At 53.8% G+C, this 16604-nt stretch overlaps 1 protein-coding gene across 1 annotated transcript in view; it reads left to right on the plus strand.

Moving 5' to 3' along the window:
* Positions 1–307: 307 nt before the first annotated feature.
* The window catches only part of TEKT5 (tektin 5), a gene marked incomplete at both ends in the record, with an annotated part of 43879 nt that continues 27582 nt past the window's right edge, over positions 308–16604 (plus strand). Inside the window, 5 exons of the mRNA XM_080703954.1 lie at positions 308–877; positions 3273–3356; positions 4585–4655; positions 9011–9154; positions 13598–13820. Of these exons, the coding sequence (XP_080560080.1) occupies positions 308–877; positions 3273–3356; positions 4585–4655; positions 9011–9154; positions 13598–13820 (1092 nt within the window). The remainder of the gene's footprint in view (positions 878–3272; positions 3357–4584; positions 4656–9010; positions 9155–13597; positions 13821–16604) is intronic.

The raw sequence follows: 16604 nt of genomic DNA on the forward strand, positions 1-16604 counted from the left end.
CTTACTAAGTACCTGAGGCTGGCCTTGAACACGCAATCCTCCTGTCTCAGCCTCCCAAGTACTGGGATTACAAGCCTGCACCCCCATGCCCGGCTATTTATTTACTCTGAGTTGGACAGCGTGGCCCCAGCCGGCCTGAGAGAGCCAGTGAGCCGAAGCCTGACTCTGTGTCCCAGTCCCCAGGCTTTGTGACACCAGGGCTGAGTCATAGAGGTCCTGCTGGCCCTAAGAGAAGCCCTCTCCCCTTTCCTGGTGATGCCTGTGCCCCTGGGCAGAGATTTTGCCCTCCTGGGGCTGATGGGGGAGAATGGAGTTTCTGGGGACCACTCAGACTGCCAGTTACTGCGTCCCCAAAAAGTCTTGTGGCCTGACGGCGCCGCCCCCGACGGCGCAGGGCCCGGTGGTCCAGGAGTGCTACCAGCCCTTTCACCTGCCCGGGTACCGCTACCTCAACTCATGGCGACCCAGCCTCTTCTACAAGATCTCCACCGCCCAGACCTGCCCGGGTGAGTGCCGCAGCAGCGCCCTGCGCCCACCCACCATCTTGCCCGAGCTGCGCTCCGCTCTCTTCTGCCGCTATAGCCCCCACGACTGGAACCAGTCCAACCAGCTGCAGATCCGCGGCGCCGAGGCCTCGCGGCTGTGGGCCGGCCGGCTGACCGGAGACTCCCTGCGGCTCATGCAGGACAAGGACCAGCTGACGCGCCAGATGCAGGAGGGGACGTCCCGCAACCTGGGCCAGCGGCTGTCGGACATCGGCTTCTGGAAGGCCGAGCTGTGCTACGAGCTGGACAGGCTGCTGGCCGAGAACCGGAGCCTGGAGACGGTCAAGCGGCGGCTGGAGTGTGCGGCCGATGAGATCAACTGTCCGCTGCAGGTGAGTGCCGGGGGCCGGGTGCACCTGCAGGGCGGGGGACGGACAGACCCCTTGCGAGGCTGGTCTGAGCTGCGTCGTTGTGTGCGGCCGATGTTTAAGGTAAAAGTAGAATCCACGAGGGTTACCCCAATTCTTTTTTCCTTGGGTTAGATCAGGGTTGTTGCTTCAGGACAATGTGACTGGACCGGGTGGAGGCGGCACCCGTCTGTAATCCCAGTACTTGGGAGGCTGAGAGCAGAGGATCGCAGGTTCAAGGACAGCCTCAGCAACTTAGTGAGACCTTGTTTCAACGTAAAAAAATCAAGAGGACTCAGGGTGTAGCTCAGAGGTAGAACGGCCCCCGGGTTCAATCCTCAGTACCAGACCCTCCTGCTACCAGGAGCCCTGTTAGTTGCCAGCGAATGGGCTGTGACGGGGAACACAGAAGCCAGATGTGGGGGCTACCCCTGGAATCCTGTATTGGGAGGTTGAGACAGGAGGATCACAGGTTTGAGGCCAGCCTCAGCAATTTTGCAAGACCTTCGGCAACTTAGCGAGACCCAGGTTCAAAGTACAAAATAAAGATAAAAAGGTTGAGGGTGTAGCTCAGGGGTAGAATGCTCATGAGTCCAAGCCCCAGTACAAAAAAAAAAAAAAAAGGAAGGGGGAAGAATACAGATATGATAGACTTTCTGTAAAAAACAGAAATTCCCCAATATTAGGAAAAACACGGGAGACCCTGCCCCTTGCCCCACTCCTACTTCCTCCAGGAGAATATTGGAATGCCCCTGGTATTTAGCAGCAGGGGGTCTGTACATCCCTGCGGCTGTTCAGGAATCAGGCCTCCTAGAGAGCCAGAGGACAGAAACCACTGGCTACCTCTGGAAAGATGGAGCCTGTTCCATCTGGACATGAGGTTGAGACCATGACAGCCTGACCTGCCTCCTTCTGGAATCCTCATTACGTCAGAAAAATGAATTTCTGTTTGACCAAGCCACAGTGGTGGAGTGTGTTACGTGCAGCCAGAAGCAATCCTACCCGACCCGGGCTTTGACGGGAGTCGGGGAGCCCAAGGAAGTGCTGGGAACGTCTGCACTGGGTGATTATTCGCCTATCTGACAGGTGTTTATTGAGCACCTACTATGTGCAGCCCTGTGTCCCAGGCTGGGGTATGAAATGTCGGTCTAAACAACAGCACAGACAGGGTGAGGAAGGACCCAGGCAGACATGCAGAAGCACCTCTGGCTGCCGGGTATCGGACACGAATGTGTCAGTGATAAAAGAGACAGAACTCTCTGCCCCGGTCGGGCTTAATTTGGAGAGTGGAGAAGACCAGGGTCAACCAGAAAGTTATAGAGGGCTAGGACATGGCGATATGGAGACAGAGCCGTTGTTTAAGGCATGTTCTTTAAGGATCATAACACCGTGAGCATGCATGTACATACATGTACAGCCGCGCGTGTGCATACACACAGCAGGCTTGTCCGGTTTCCCCCTCCACTCTGCTCTGGTCCCCCGCCCCAGGGATGGCCCACGGCCGTGCAGCAGGATTGCCCGGGTCTCCCTGGGCCCTGACCACTTTCCAAAGCCCTCGCTCCATTGGGGGAATCTCCAAAGAGGGGTTTTCACATGGGCCCATAGGAAATGTTGGTGGAGAGCTGTCCAGCACGTGCTGGTTTCGAGCGGCAGTGCTGTGATGGCCCCGGGATGTGTGCGGTGACGGTCACGGGCCAGCATGTCCTGTGTGTGCAGCCAGCCTGGAGAGGGGTCTCCGCCCTGGGGCCCGGCCTGCTGATTCTCTAGCGAGGCAGGTTCTGAGCCTGGGGAGATGGCAGAGGGTGGCGGCACTGGTAACAGGCGAGGGACTGGGGCGCCTCCAGAGAGGAGCCGGTGGACGCCTTGAGCCAGGACCCTTCACGCCTGTGCGATGTGTCTGGTCCTGCGCGCTGCTGCTGCTGCAGCGGAGGAAACGCAGGGTCCGGGAGTTCGGGTATCTCGCATGGATACAGCAGAAGGTGGCTGCGCCTGGATCTGAACTCACAAGAAACCCTCTGTGGAGGAGAGCAGTTGGTCCGACCTTATCTGAAATTTCAGTGCAATTTTGCTCTATTTTTTTGTTTGTTTGTTTGGAAGGCTTCCAGCTTATGGAAATCACAGGAAGGAGTATTAGCTCCGCTCCTTATACCAGCCGGTCCCCAGGACACCCTGCTTCCTCTAAAGCAGCCCTGTATCTCTCCTCAGCGCCATGGGAGGGTGTGGGGGAGGCAGGACCCAGGCAAGGCAGCGGTGAGGCGCCAGGAGCACGCAGGTTTCCCAAGGAACAGGCCAGACGATGGCGGAGGCAGAGGAGAGCCGCGTGCGTGCGGGGCCTACGCAGCTGCAGGAGGACACGTTCTTTCCCGCCCGCCCCATACAGGTGGCCCTGGAGTGCCTGTACCACCGAGAGAAAAGGATCGGGATTGACTTGGTTCATGACAACGTGGAGAAAAACCTTATCCGGGTAAGGCACCCCCCACCCCAGGAGAGGGAGCCGGTCAGGAAGGCTCTGAGCTGCCCTATCAGGAGTCACAGGCTGCCCCCTGTGGGAATGCAGAGCTCAGAAAGGATGGGGGCGGGCGAGGTTGCCATTCAGAGACAGGGAGAAACGGAGTGTGCTGGTCAGCTCCCCGCCACGGCGACAAAATGCCCGAGAAAAGTCAACTTAAAGGAGGAAGGATGTATTTTGGCCCAGGGTTTCAGAGGTTCGGTCCACGGCTGGCTGGCTCCATGGTTTGCAAGCCTGTGGGGAGGCAGAGCATCATGGCTGAAGGACCAGAGCTGTAGACCTCATGGTAGCCAGCGGGCAAGGAAAGAGAGGGAGAGAAAGGGAGGGCGAGGGAGGGGCTGGCACCAGGCACGCCCTTCGGAGACACTCTGACCTACTTCCGCCAGCTGAGCGCAGCCTCCTGAGTTTCCACTAACTCCTAATTACCCAGTGAGTTATGAGCCCAATGAATTGGTCCACTGATGGAGTTAGATTCCCAGGATGCAATCCCCTCCCACCTCTGAACACTGCTAGACTTAGTAGGGGCCGAGCCTTCAACACAGGACTTTTGGGCGGCATTCCAAACACAAGCCATAACGTGGAGTTACTGGGCCCGCGGTCTTATTCCTAAAATGTGCGAAATAATAATACCATGCAGCCAGGCATTGGCGATAGACAGCTATCTCAATACTTGGGAGGCTGAGATAGGAGGATGGCAGATTTGAGGCCAGTCTCAGAAACTTAGTGACACTTTCGACAACTTAGTAAGACCCTGTTTCAAAATGAAAAAAAAAAAATAGAAAGGGCTGGGGGATGTCGCTTGGGCCCACAATGCCCTTGGGTTTAATCCCAAGCACCAATAATATTAACGATGATGCCAACAACAATAAAAGCTAGTGTTTTTCTGAGCACCTACTATATGCCGTTGCCATGCTACTTCAGAGGCATTATTTAATTTATTAATGATATGTAAGTGAGCACCGGGCACATAGTAGGTACTAAATTTTCTTTTAACCCGGCAATATATTAAAAGACATGCCAGTCGGGTGACGAATGTGAGGCTGCTACGGTCGGCCCCGGCCACGTGGTCCTGGCATCCCATGGGCCGGCATCTCACCTGAGAGTGGGCGGTGACAGGTGACGCCGAGCCCCGCCCCGCGAGCCTCTCTCCGGCGCCCGCTCTTTCTGACACTTTTCATTTCAGGAAGTGGATTTGCTAAAATGCTGTCAGGAGCAGATGCGGCAGTTAGCTCAGAGAATCGACATCCAGATGCGGTAAGGACTCTCGTTCTCCCCACCCCTGGGCTTGGTGCGATGACTTCTAGGTTTCTGGGGAAAATCTAGATAAAAAACAAACAAACACATAAAAAACCAGCCGGGCGCAATGGCACACCCTTATAATCCCAGTACCTGGGAGGCTGAGACGGGAAGATCGCGGGTTCATGGCCAGCCTCGGCTACTTAGCGAGGCTCTCCTCAACTTAGCGAGACCCTTAAAGATTTAAAAATAGGGCTGGGGGTGTGGCTGGGAGGTGGGATACCTCGGGTTCAATCCCCAGTACTGCAAAAAGCAAAACAAAAACAAAAGAAATACAAAATCCTGCTATGTAGGATTGGCCGATTTCTGGGGCTCGGATGCTGGTTTTGAGCGGCAGTGCTGTGATGGCCCCGGGATGTGTACGGTGATGGTCACGGGCCAGCATGTCCTGTGTGTGCAGCCAGCCTGGAGAGGGGTCTCCGCCCTGGGGCCCGGCCTGCTGATTCTCTAGCGAGGCAGGTTCTGAGCCTGGGGAGATGGCAGAGGGTGGCGGCACTGGTAACAGGCGAGGGACTGGGGCGCCTCCAGAGAGGAGCCGGTGGACGCCTTGAGCCAGGACCCTTCAAAAGGAATCATCTTTTTTGTTCTTGGAAGGCGATGTAACTGGTGTCATGAAAAGCTGGGAGGCCCCTCCTGTAATTAAAAGGAGCCTGGAGATTTATGGGACTTGGGGCTTATAGCTAAGGCCTGGGCACCCAGCTCCCTGGAGGCACCCCTGCCCCGGGCCCCAAGCTCGGGCCCAACTTTAACTCTCTCGGGGCACGCCGCCCTGCTGGTTTTCCTTGTTCACTGACTGGAGACAGGAGACGGGCCATCCCGGTCTTCCTGCTGAATGGCAGCCAGGCAGCCTGGAGGAATGCTAAGGAAGAGGGCAGTGTGGCGTTCTGGTTTACTGTGCCCCACAAACAGCAGTCACCCCCTCCAGGAGCCGCTCCCCTCCCCCGAGGGGTCAGGGTTGGGTATGGGGGAAGAGGGACCCACCCAGGAGAGGATGGAGAGGCACTTTGCAGAAAGCCACCCAGAGATCAAAGGCTCAGTCACGGCCGGGCACGTTGGGGAGCCCCCGCCCCAGGACACCCGAGGTGGAGGGTGCAGAAAGATAAAATGTAAAATGATCACGGAAAGAAAAGCAGGGGCTGGGATGAGGCTCAGTGGCGGAGCCTAATATGTGTGAGGTCCTGGGCGCCAGCCCAGCATCAAAAAGCAAGCAAAGAGTTGAATTTGGTCATTTGTTTGTTTGTTTGTTTTTTGCGGGTCTGGGGATGGAACCCAGGGGTATTTGACTTCCGAGCTACACCCCCTGCCCTATTTTTTATTCTTTATTTTGAAACTGGGTCTCACTGAGTTGCAGAGGGCCTCACTAAGTAGCTGAGGCTGTCTGTGAACCGCGATCCTCCTGTCTCAGCCTCCCAGATGCTGGGATGACCAGCGTGCCCCCCCACGCCCGGCCGGTCATTTGTGTATCATGGTTTTCGACCACTCCACCTATCACCTGGACTATTGATTACCTCCAGTTGGTCTACACACTAATAATCCACATAAGCAAAAACCTTAAACACTTAAACAAGCATGCTTTAAGAGTTCGGAAAGCTCTGCGCAGATCCACATCTTTGTTTTTTTTAAAGTTTGCTCATCCATTTTTTAATTGCTAAATACAAATTAGACATATTTATCATGCACAGCATGATGTTCTGAAATATATATTATAATTATATATTATATATATATATATATATATATATATATATATATACTCTGTGTCTCTGTCTGTGGGGTGGTACACATGCCCATGTGCAAGCCTGCGGGCTGCCCTGCACGGAATAGAGGCAGCTCGCTTGGGGACAGGGCCATTTGATTCAAGTCTGCTGGTCACCTGCGGAGAGGCCGCGCCAGCTGTGGGCGGGCCTGGGATCCTGATTTTCCTGGCCCTCAGAGGCTCCTTAGCTGGGTGGGCGTGGAATGCCCTCCACCCTTCAGGAGGCTACCCGCTCACTTCTCAGGGGGTTTCCCTGGCACCGGCAGGTTCTGCGTTGTTGGCTCCTGATTTTTTGAGGCCAGGCTGAGGCCCATGTCTGGGCAGGGCGGCGTCCTCACTGCGCCCAGTGGAGCAAAAGAGGCTCTCTTTCTGGGAGGAGCCGAGGTGGGGCCTTCCCTGGTGGGCCAGCAGCAGGGTGAGCCTTGGCACTAGCCAGGCCCTCTGTCATGGGCCAGGTAGGGGAGATGAGCACCCTTGTTCCCCAGGCAGCTGAGCAGCTGGGCCCAAGGCTCCCAGGTGACCCACCAAGGCCCCGACACTCTTGCTTTCTGAGCTATGGTCTCCACCTTCCAGTTCATCCAGCGGAATGACGGGCCCAACGCTCAGGGTGCTGCTAATCTGGAGAGCCCAAAGGCCCTGGGACGGTTTCCCCCACCCTGGCATAACCTGCTGTTCTGACAGACAGGAGCCTGAGCAGGACGGCTGGAACTTCTCACCTGCAACCAATATCCATAGCAGAGAAAAAGAGAGAGACAGACAGCCAGGTGTGGCGCACGCTTGTAATCCCAGCGCTTGGGAGGCTGAGACAGGAGGATCGCACAGGTTCGAAGCCAGCCTCAGCTACTGAGTGAGGCTCTCAGCAACTTAGTGAGACCCTGTTTCCAAATAAAGTATAAAATAGGTCTGAGAGTATAGCCTGGAGGTAGAGAAGACCCTGGGTTCCACCCCCAGTACCACAAAAAAAAAAAAAAAAAAAAAAAACAGAAGGAGACCAAAAAAAAAAAAAAAATACCCAGCTGAGGTGAAGAGGGGAGAGGCCTCAACAGAGAACCCAAGAGGGAAGGATCAGAGAGAAAAAGATAGAGAGAAACGGACATGGAGAGGGGCCAAGGCACGTGCGGGAGGGGAGAGCCTGACAGTGGGCGGAGGGGCCGATTTGAGACCCCCCACTGCAGCGGCAGTCTGGTAGAGCCTCCTAGCAGAAGCTATTCTCTTCTTCATTTTCTTGGAATTCTTCTAAACCCTTCAAGATAGATGCTCCAATCTGTGCTTTGTGTTTTTAAAAGGATTAATTTTTTCAACCGACAGAAAATCAAAAAAGGTTTAAGTTTAGAAACTTCTGGTAGCAATCCATCAGCTAGGATTTAGTCTTTAGGTCTGAAGTGGCCTTTCTTTTGATCTCTCTCTCTCTCTCTCTCTCTCTCTCGCTCTCGCTCTCTCTCGCTCTGTGATTCTGGGGATTGGAACCAGAGGCATTCTATCTCCAAGCTACACCCATACCCCTACTTTATTCCTTATTTTTGAAACAGGGTCTCACTAATTTGCAGAGGGCCTCACTAGATAGCTGAAGCTGGCCACAAACATGCAATCCTCCTGTCTCAGCCTCCCAATACTGGAATTACAGGCATGTGCCATTATGTCTGGCAAGGTGACCTTCCCTTCAATAGACAGCAGTACTGACTTTCCTTTCAAGATGGGAATGTAGATTTTTCTTTTAAAGTACATCTACTTATAGTTTAAAGGTGATTTGAAAGGAAGAATAATAAGTCTATAATAGTATGGGTACTTTGGTATTTGGAAAAATCATAAAAGTAGTTCTTAAAAATCTAGAGTCTAGTGGGTCACGGTGGCACATGCTTGTAACCCCACTGCCTAGGAGGCTGAGACAGGAGGAGAGCAGATTCAAGACCAGCCTCAGCATCTTGGTGAGGCTCTCAGCAACTTAGGGAGATCACATTTCAAAACAAAACAAAAAGCAGGGTTGGGGGGTATATGGGTCATAGATAGGCTACCCCTAGGTTCAATCCCTAATACCCCCCAAAAGTAGTCTGAAGTCTGGCCAGCGGTGGTCTTGTCTAAGTTTCTGGCTAAGACACCAGCCCTCTAGGATCAAGTCCTAAGTCCCGGTCTCTGTCTTCTCCACACCTTGACCCCATCCATTCTCTAACCCCATCCAGTCTGTAACCCTGCCCGGTGCCTGGCTCTTCCCAATCTGTGACTCTACCCGATCCCTGACTCACCCAACCCGGGACAGTCCCTGAAGCAGCCCCGGAGCTGAAGCACGTGCCTGAAAACTTGGGTGTTTCTAGCTTTTCTGCTTTTGCATATGTGATATCCTCAACCTGGAATTCTCACTTGCCCTGGCAACTTGGCTTATAATGTCTCCTATTTATTATGAAAACCTTTCACTCTGAGTTGGTTTCTTCCCTTGCCCGCCTTTGTATCCTTTTAAAACTCTCCTCTTGCCTCTCCCAATCTGTACTCTAGTGTTGTGTGGCCTGGGGTGGGGGATTCTGGGTAAATGCACAGTTCAGGGGCAAATCCTTCCTCCCCGCAGGGATAACCGAGATGCCCAGCACGCCCTGGAGAAGGACCTCGAAGACAAAAACTCTGCCCAGTGCATCGACGAACACTGCTTCAACCTGAGAAACACGTCAGACAGCATCAGCTTCTTCCACGGCATGGAGAAGTGCGACGGCACGTGAGTACCAGGGCTCCTGACCCTGTTCCTGGTTGGGTCTAAAGGGGGCGAGGGTCTCCGCTCCTGCGGAGGGGTGACGGAAGGGCATCCTGTGCTGGCCAAGGGGGAGTAGCATGGTTCAAGGGGGACACCTTTTGTTGCAAGCAGCAGAATCCAAGTCTGGCTAACTTTGGAGGAACTGAAATGCCAGGGCACGCTGGGCTTCCTCGATTGGAAATGACGTCCAGCTCCAAAACAAAATGGCGGTCATCAGGAGGATCAGGGTTCAAGTTTGGTGAGGAGATGCCGGCTGCCGCCTTCCACTTTCCGGCATCGGAAGTGGTCAAGGAGCTGATCCAGAGCTGAGCTGCTGGGCTTCACGCCCCAGCCTCCACCCAACGCTGTGGGCTGGTTATTTAATCTTTTGGACCCCACTTTTTTCTTTTAAAATTTTTTTATTGGTGCATTGTAATTGTCATACATCTCAATGGGGTGCAAGACGGTAAAGGCACACATGCACACATCACCGATGTATCCTTGGGCCCCATTTCTGCGTCTATTCTACTGGAAGAAAAATAGTATTGTTTTCCAGGGTTGCTGGGAGTACCCAAAGGCGAAGTAAACACAGAGCCATGTGTAGAGCAACTGACATTTATTGAGTGCTTGCTGTGTACCCTCACTCTCTCGTCTCACGAGGTCGGTGCCTGTTGTATGCCTGGCTTTACCGGGGCATGTCGCCGTACCTCGGAGGGTCGCGCAGAAGTAAGGCAGGTTTCCCAGCGCACGGCCCCAGGCTAAGGTCACGAGGGCTGGAGACAGGCAGAGGGTGGGGTCTCTCTTGCTTCTGCTCCCCCACCCACAATTTTTTCCATCTCTGGCACATAGAAACATTCTTGGCACACATAGGTGTGCAATGGATATCTGTTAAATGAGGGAAGGAAGGAAGGGAGGAAGGAAGGAAGGTAGGTTGGTTGATTCTTTGGCTCAAGCCTGGGGCCACTTTCTGGGTCTTAGCAAACATGGAAATATTGAGACGACCCTCAGGATTTCCACCAGCTTGACTCCTGGGCACCTCCCTCTTCTTCCTGACCAGGCAGAGTCACCGTGGCGTTGGCAAGGTGAGCAGGGCTGGAGGACTCAGCTCCACTTGGCCGCACAGGGAGCCCAGAGGATGCCTCCCGGGGAACCCAGCAGCAGGCCGGCTGGCTGGCGGGGAGTCTGGCTTCCCTGCCCGGGAGAGGCTGCTGTTTACAGTCCCTGGGCCAGCTGGAAAGGGCACTGCCGTTTGCGGTGACTAATTGCTCCCCAGATGTGCTAGCTCAGGGCTTTGTGTTGGGTTTTTTCCCCCAGTAGGGCCATGCCTGGGCAGAGTAAAGAGAATGTCCGGGGACCGTCCAGCTGCAGCGACTCTGCAGTGCGTCTGTCACTGATCAGCTGATTGGTGGTGGTGATGGCGGTGATGGTGACAGTGGGACCTTTCACCTGATGTTTGCTTTGGTGCTGCCCACCATGCTGAGAGCTTTGCATGCGCCCATGCCTACTGTGTGTCTAGCGCCCTGATAGAAATGTCACACTGAGTCAGTCCGCAACCCTAGGGAGAGGAAAGTAAAGCTCAGAGAGGTGAAAGCACTGACTTGAGTGATCCTGCAGAGTCAAGATCTGAGCCCACCCTGGGCCCTGGGCCTGGGTGTTTTAGCAAAGGCATCTTTCTGCCCCTCCAGCAAAGCCTGCTGGCCCTCCAGGCTGCAGGTGGCACATCCTTGCTGGCTGCCCTTGGTTAATCCTCCTGGGGATCATACGGTTAAGCAGGCTGGGTGTTCTCTGGGGAGATGGACTGTCTGCTCCAGTGGAGGGCTTAGAAGCCGCTGCCTGCGACATCGCCACGCTCCGTTCAGCCATGGCAGATACACTCAACGTGCATCCGCAGGTCTCTACCTGCTTGGCCTCCCCTTCTTTTTTGGTGTCTTGGAGACAGTGAGTACTATGCAACCTTGAACAAGACATAGCTGAGCTTAAGCGTGTGGTTGGGTGAAATCTCTGGCCCAGGCCGAGCACCTCGCCCGTCTCAGACACCCCGCTGATTGCTCAGCTTCAACTCCTGCAGAAGGCCGGCAAAGCGATCTCACATGGGTGACATTTAAAAGCCAATTCACAGCCGGGCGTGGTGGTGCACGCTTGTAATCCCAGCATTTGGGAGGCTGAGACAGGAGGGTCGTGGTTTGCAGAGAGCCTCAGCTACTTAGTGAAGCCCTCCACAACTTAGTGAGACCCTGTTTCAAAATAAAGAATAAAAATAGGGCAGGGGGTGTAGCTTGGAGGTTGAATGCCCCTGGGTCCCATCCTCACATCCCCAGACCCACAATAAATAAATATATATATATATACCAAAGCATACTTGGTGCTTGAAAAGAAACATGTATTTCACATTTCAGAGAACTGGATTCCTTTTCCCCCACTGCTTCCTGAGAGTAACAGTCAGCTTTATTTACGAGCTAAAGTCTTCCCAGGCTGGACAAGCCCTAGAGAAGCGCTCTAGTCTGGTTTGCCCAGGACTGGAGCCAGCTCAGGGAAACGCACGTCCTTCCTCCCAGGCTTCCGGAGGAGAGGACCTCAGGCGACCCCTCCATTGCAGGGATTCAGTGCTCTGCCAGGAGGTGTCTAAACTGAGCCCCTGCCCGTCCTTGCTAATGCAGCCTGCGGCCTTCTCAGTCCCAACAGTCACTCCAGTGGCCCACTGGGTGTCCTGCAGAGGAGGCGCTGGCTGACGACCCACTGTCCTGCACGCTCTGCCCTTTACTTTCCGGCTGGGTTCAGCCAGGAGGAGGGCCACCAGCTGAAAACCAGAGGGAGTGGAGGGCAGAGATGCTGTGATTTACCTCTTCCACTGTGGAGGATCACAGTGCCACCCCTCCCCTCCTCCCCCTCCTCTCTTCCTCCTCCTCCTCCTCCTCCTCCTCCTCCTCCCCCTCTCCTCCTCCTCCTCCTCCTCCTCCTCCTCCTCCTCCTCCTCCTCCTTCTTCTTCTTCTTCTTCTTCTTCTTCTTCTTTCTCTCTCTCTCTCTCTCTCTCTCTCTCTCTCTCTCTCTCTCTCTCCACCCAGCGCTCCTGCCTCTTGCCCTCCATAGCTGGGGTGGTGAGAGCCTCACGTATCTGCAAATCCATGAGCACCCCAAGCCTGTCTGAGTTGGCAGTCTCTCTCCCCTCCACAGGGTGCCTTCAGGACCCCAGCGATGCCTAGAGCTGAGGATAGCCCCTAGCTCTGTCTGTGCTGTTTGACTATACGTGCATACTGGCTTTGCTATACGCCCGTGCCCAGGATAAAGTTCAGTTTTTAAGTTAGGCACAAGGGGAGGCTAACAACAGTAAGCTCCAGCCGACGCAGTGGCACACACCTGTAATCTCAGTACTTGGGAGGCTGAGACAGGAGGACTGCAGGTTGTCAAGGCCGGTCTCCGCAACTTAGCGAGGCCCCAGCAACTTAGGAGATCCCGTTTCAGAATGAAAAATGAGTTGGGGTATAATCCAGAGGTAGAATGCATCTGGGTTTAATCTCAGTACTCCTCCAAAATAAAAAAAAATAACTACCAATAGAATAATTATAACAAAATACTGTAATAAAAATTGTTTAAAACGTAGGAAACATTTATTTCTGGAATCTTCTATATAAGAAACTTTAAGTCCTCAGTTGAGTCCGGGTAGCTGAAACAGCAGAGAGCTGAGCCGTGGATAAGGACTGCCACGTGTAACTCATTCCCTTTCCCCACCCTGGCTGCCACATCACGAGTCCCCTCCATCGCGCTCTCCTCCCTTGCCCTGCTTTGAAATTCCTTCCTTCCCAATGCCCGGAGTGTGAATACCTACTGTGTTTATTGTCCCCTCCCTCCTTGGGTGTCTGTTGCCCCAAGGACATGGACGTGACCCTCTTTTTCATGGCTCTGTCCCAAGTGCCTAGAATGAGGTGGGCATTCAAAACACCCTTGAGTTCAGTCCCCAGTGGCTGGGCTGGGGGCGTCGCTCAGCGGTAGGGTGCGGACTTAGCATGCACATGGCCCTGGGTTTAGTCCTCGGCCCTGCAAAACAACTCCACCACCACCAAAAAGCCCCACGTTGGTTGAAGAATAAGCCAGGAAGAGCAGCAGGGTCACACTTGTATGACCATCATGGCCTAATAAAGGGCTGTGGGGTGGGGATGGTTGTTCTCGACAGGGGTCAATGTGTCCCCCCTTCAAGGGATATCCAACAACATCTGGAGACACGGTGTGGGGTGGGGAGGCTGCCGGCACCTGGCAGACAGAGGCCAAAGATGTTTCTAAACATCCCACCACTCATAGGACAGCCTCCCACCCAGAGAATCCCCCAGCCCGTGTGCCAAGGGTGAGAAACCCTGGGCGCCAAGGTCCCCAAGACCTGTCACCAGCCCCCCGAGCCCCCGCCTGTGCTCAGCTTGCCCTTGTGCCCTTCCCAGGATCTCCGTGCCCGAGACCTGGGCCAAGTTCAGCAACGACAACATCAGGCACTCTCAGAACATGCGCGCCAACTCCATCCGGCTGCGGGAAGAGGCCGAGCACCTCTTTGAGACCCTGTCGGATCAGATGTGGAAGCAGTTTACGGACACCAACCTGGCCTTCAACGCCCGCATCTCCGAGGAGACAGATGTGAAGAACAAGCTGCAGACACAGCTGGCTAAGGTGGGCTGGCGCGCCTGAGGACCCCCGTCCCCGGCTAAACCCTCGCCTTCCTCCTGTGGGCCGCAGCCACACCTCGGTTACGGAGACTACCCCTATCCCCAGAACTGTCCCAGCTACTCCACGCTTCTGGTCCACCCCTAAGGAGAGCTGGGGCTGCGAGCCTGCTGGGGACCCTGGGCATCCCTTGCTCACTAATGATGGAGCCCAGGGCTTGGCCTGGCTGTCACCATGGCACCCAGGAGGCTGTTGGTAGCTCCCGTGTGGGGGAGCATGACCAGGAGCCCCGGGAGAGCACTGTCCCTGCCGGCCCCAGCAGACCTTCTCTGCCCACCTCAGCACCTTTAGCAACGAAGCCTTTGACTTTCAAACTTTCAGCAGCATGATGGCGCCTTGTTGATGGCCGGGGATTCTTTTTGAGAGAGTTGGAGGCTGACTAATTCTGCCCTCCGCCTCACTCTGCCCTGGCGCCAACATGCCCTCCACGCCACACTGTTACTGGGCTGTGTCAGGACGTTTCTTACCTCTGGGGTAACCCACGGGAGCCCTCCCAGCATGGACTCTAGCCCCGCTCCTCAGCACAAATGCAGGGTGACTTCTGGTTGCCGGGGCTGTCTGGACACTGGGAGTAAAAGGTGGGTCTGTCCCAACAGGGTTCGATGGAAATTACCAGGGTAATTTTGCCCACCCACGTCAGACGAAACAGAGGTTGATGTAATTTCCAGGTGTGCTCAGCGTTATGAGGGAAACAGCCAGGGGATGGGTCAGAGATGCTCCCGGGCCCTGCACCGGGGGAGGAGGCAGGCGGGTGATGTTTACAGCAAGAGCAGATTGATTGGCTGTTGGCAGTTGAAGGGTGGTGAGGAGACTCCTGGAGAGAGAAGAGCCAGAGCAAGGGTCGCATCTGGGATGAGGCTGGAGGAAGGGTAGGCTCAGAGCACACAGCCGCTGGTAGGTCCTGGTGAAGGGCTGGAATGCATTCTGAGACAGCGGGAGCCCTCAAAGGGCGTTACCCGGGAAGGCGCTGGAGTCTGGTCTCGTTCTTGGGTTGAGCGCTTGTCTTCCTGGGTGGAGAAAATGTGCAGAGGTCAAGAGTAGGTAGAAGAAGGTGTTAGAAGGCTCTGGACTGTCAGAGAGAGAGAGGTGGCTTGTGTGCCTTCCCTCGCAGGGAAAGGGCAAGTTGGCGTGTGTGCGCCTTCCCTCTGGTCTTCACGGGACATCTCTCTGGAAATCTTCTAGCACAGGGGTGGCAATTTTTTTTGGGGGGGGGGTAAAAGAATGAATAAGGGACATTTTCAGCTTTGCAAGCCATATGGCTGTGGCCACAACTACTCAGTTCTGCCAACACACTCCAAAGGTGGCTGCCGACGGCTCAGGCACAAATGAACCCGGCTGTGTTCTGATAAAACTTTATTAACAAAACCAGATGAGTTGGGCTACAGGATGCAGTGTCACCAACAGTTGTTCCGGAACTTACCTCGAAATCATTTCCTCCAGGAATCTTGCCTGAACCCCCACGGTTTACTTGCACCCCCCACCTCTGGGCGGCCACCGCAGCCCAGGACTGTAGTGCGTGTGACTGCATCCGCCACCCCAGCTGACGTTACTGTAAATAGCGAGGATTTTATTTCTGTGGCATTCTTGGAATAGTGCTTGTTGCAAGATGAATAATCCCTAGAAGGCAACTGAGAGTATTAATATTATTATGGATGGGGGAAAAAAGGGCCTTTTGGCTAGGGGTGGTTGAACTAACCCTTTCCCTTTCAAGATTTCTCTGGGGAAGTTTTATTTTTTTATTTTTATTTTTTTGTCTTTCAACTGATTTTATTTTTAACCATTTTTTATTGAACATAAATAGTATACATTTAAACTACATTTGGTGCCCTCTCCCCCCCCGCCCCCGTTTTCCCTTCCCCCCTCCCACCAATGGTTGTCCAGGTTAACCATGTCTTATTCATAATTTTACACATGTTCAGATGTAGACCCTCACTAATCAAGATCAGCCTTCCTCCTCTCCTAACTTTCCATTCAAACTTTGCTGGTATTTCCCCTCCATTATCTGGAGTCCCACTGGTATCCTCTGTGTTTCCTAGTTTGGGCATATTAGAGGAAACATATGTCCCTTCTCCTTCTGTGCTTGGCTGATCTCACTTAACATAAGGTTCTCCAGGGCTTTCCATCTTCTTGCAAATGATATAATTTTGTTCTTCTTTATGGCTGAATAGAATTCCATTGTGTGTATTTCCCACAGTTTTGCTATCCATTCATCTATTGATGGTGATCTGGGTTGGTTCCATATTTTGGCTATTACAAATTGTGCTGCTACTAACATAGGTATGCATATGTTGCTGTATTTCTCTGAATTCAACCCCTTTGGAAAGATACCTAGGAGTGGTAGAGCTGGATCATATGGTGGATCTATTCCCACCTTTCTTAGGAATCTCCACACAGATCTCCATAGTGGCTGGACTAGTTTGCATTCTCTGGGGAAGTTTTAAATGATTGCCCACAGCCTTGCCAATGCTGATCAGAGGGTTTTTGCAACCCCGTAGACGTTTATTAATAGTCATTATTTAGTCATCAGCTGGCAAGGAAGCCAGCTCCATACGGAGCACACCCAGCCGCAGCAAGGCGCCACTGACGTTTGCCTAGGCGAGCTTTGTCTTCTGCTTGGTGACCGTTGCACATTGTGATTTTCTAAGCTAATCCAAGAAGCTGAAGCTGTGACGATAAACATATAGCAGCCATTTCATCTTTGAATAGCTTGCCTCCACGGGTGGGCTTGAG

Source organism: Muscardinus avellanarius, assembly GCF_963383645.1.
Source record: "Muscardinus avellanarius genome assembly, chromosome: 10".
NCBI lineage: Eukaryota > Metazoa > Chordata > Mammalia > Rodentia > Gliridae > Muscardinus > Muscardinus avellanarius.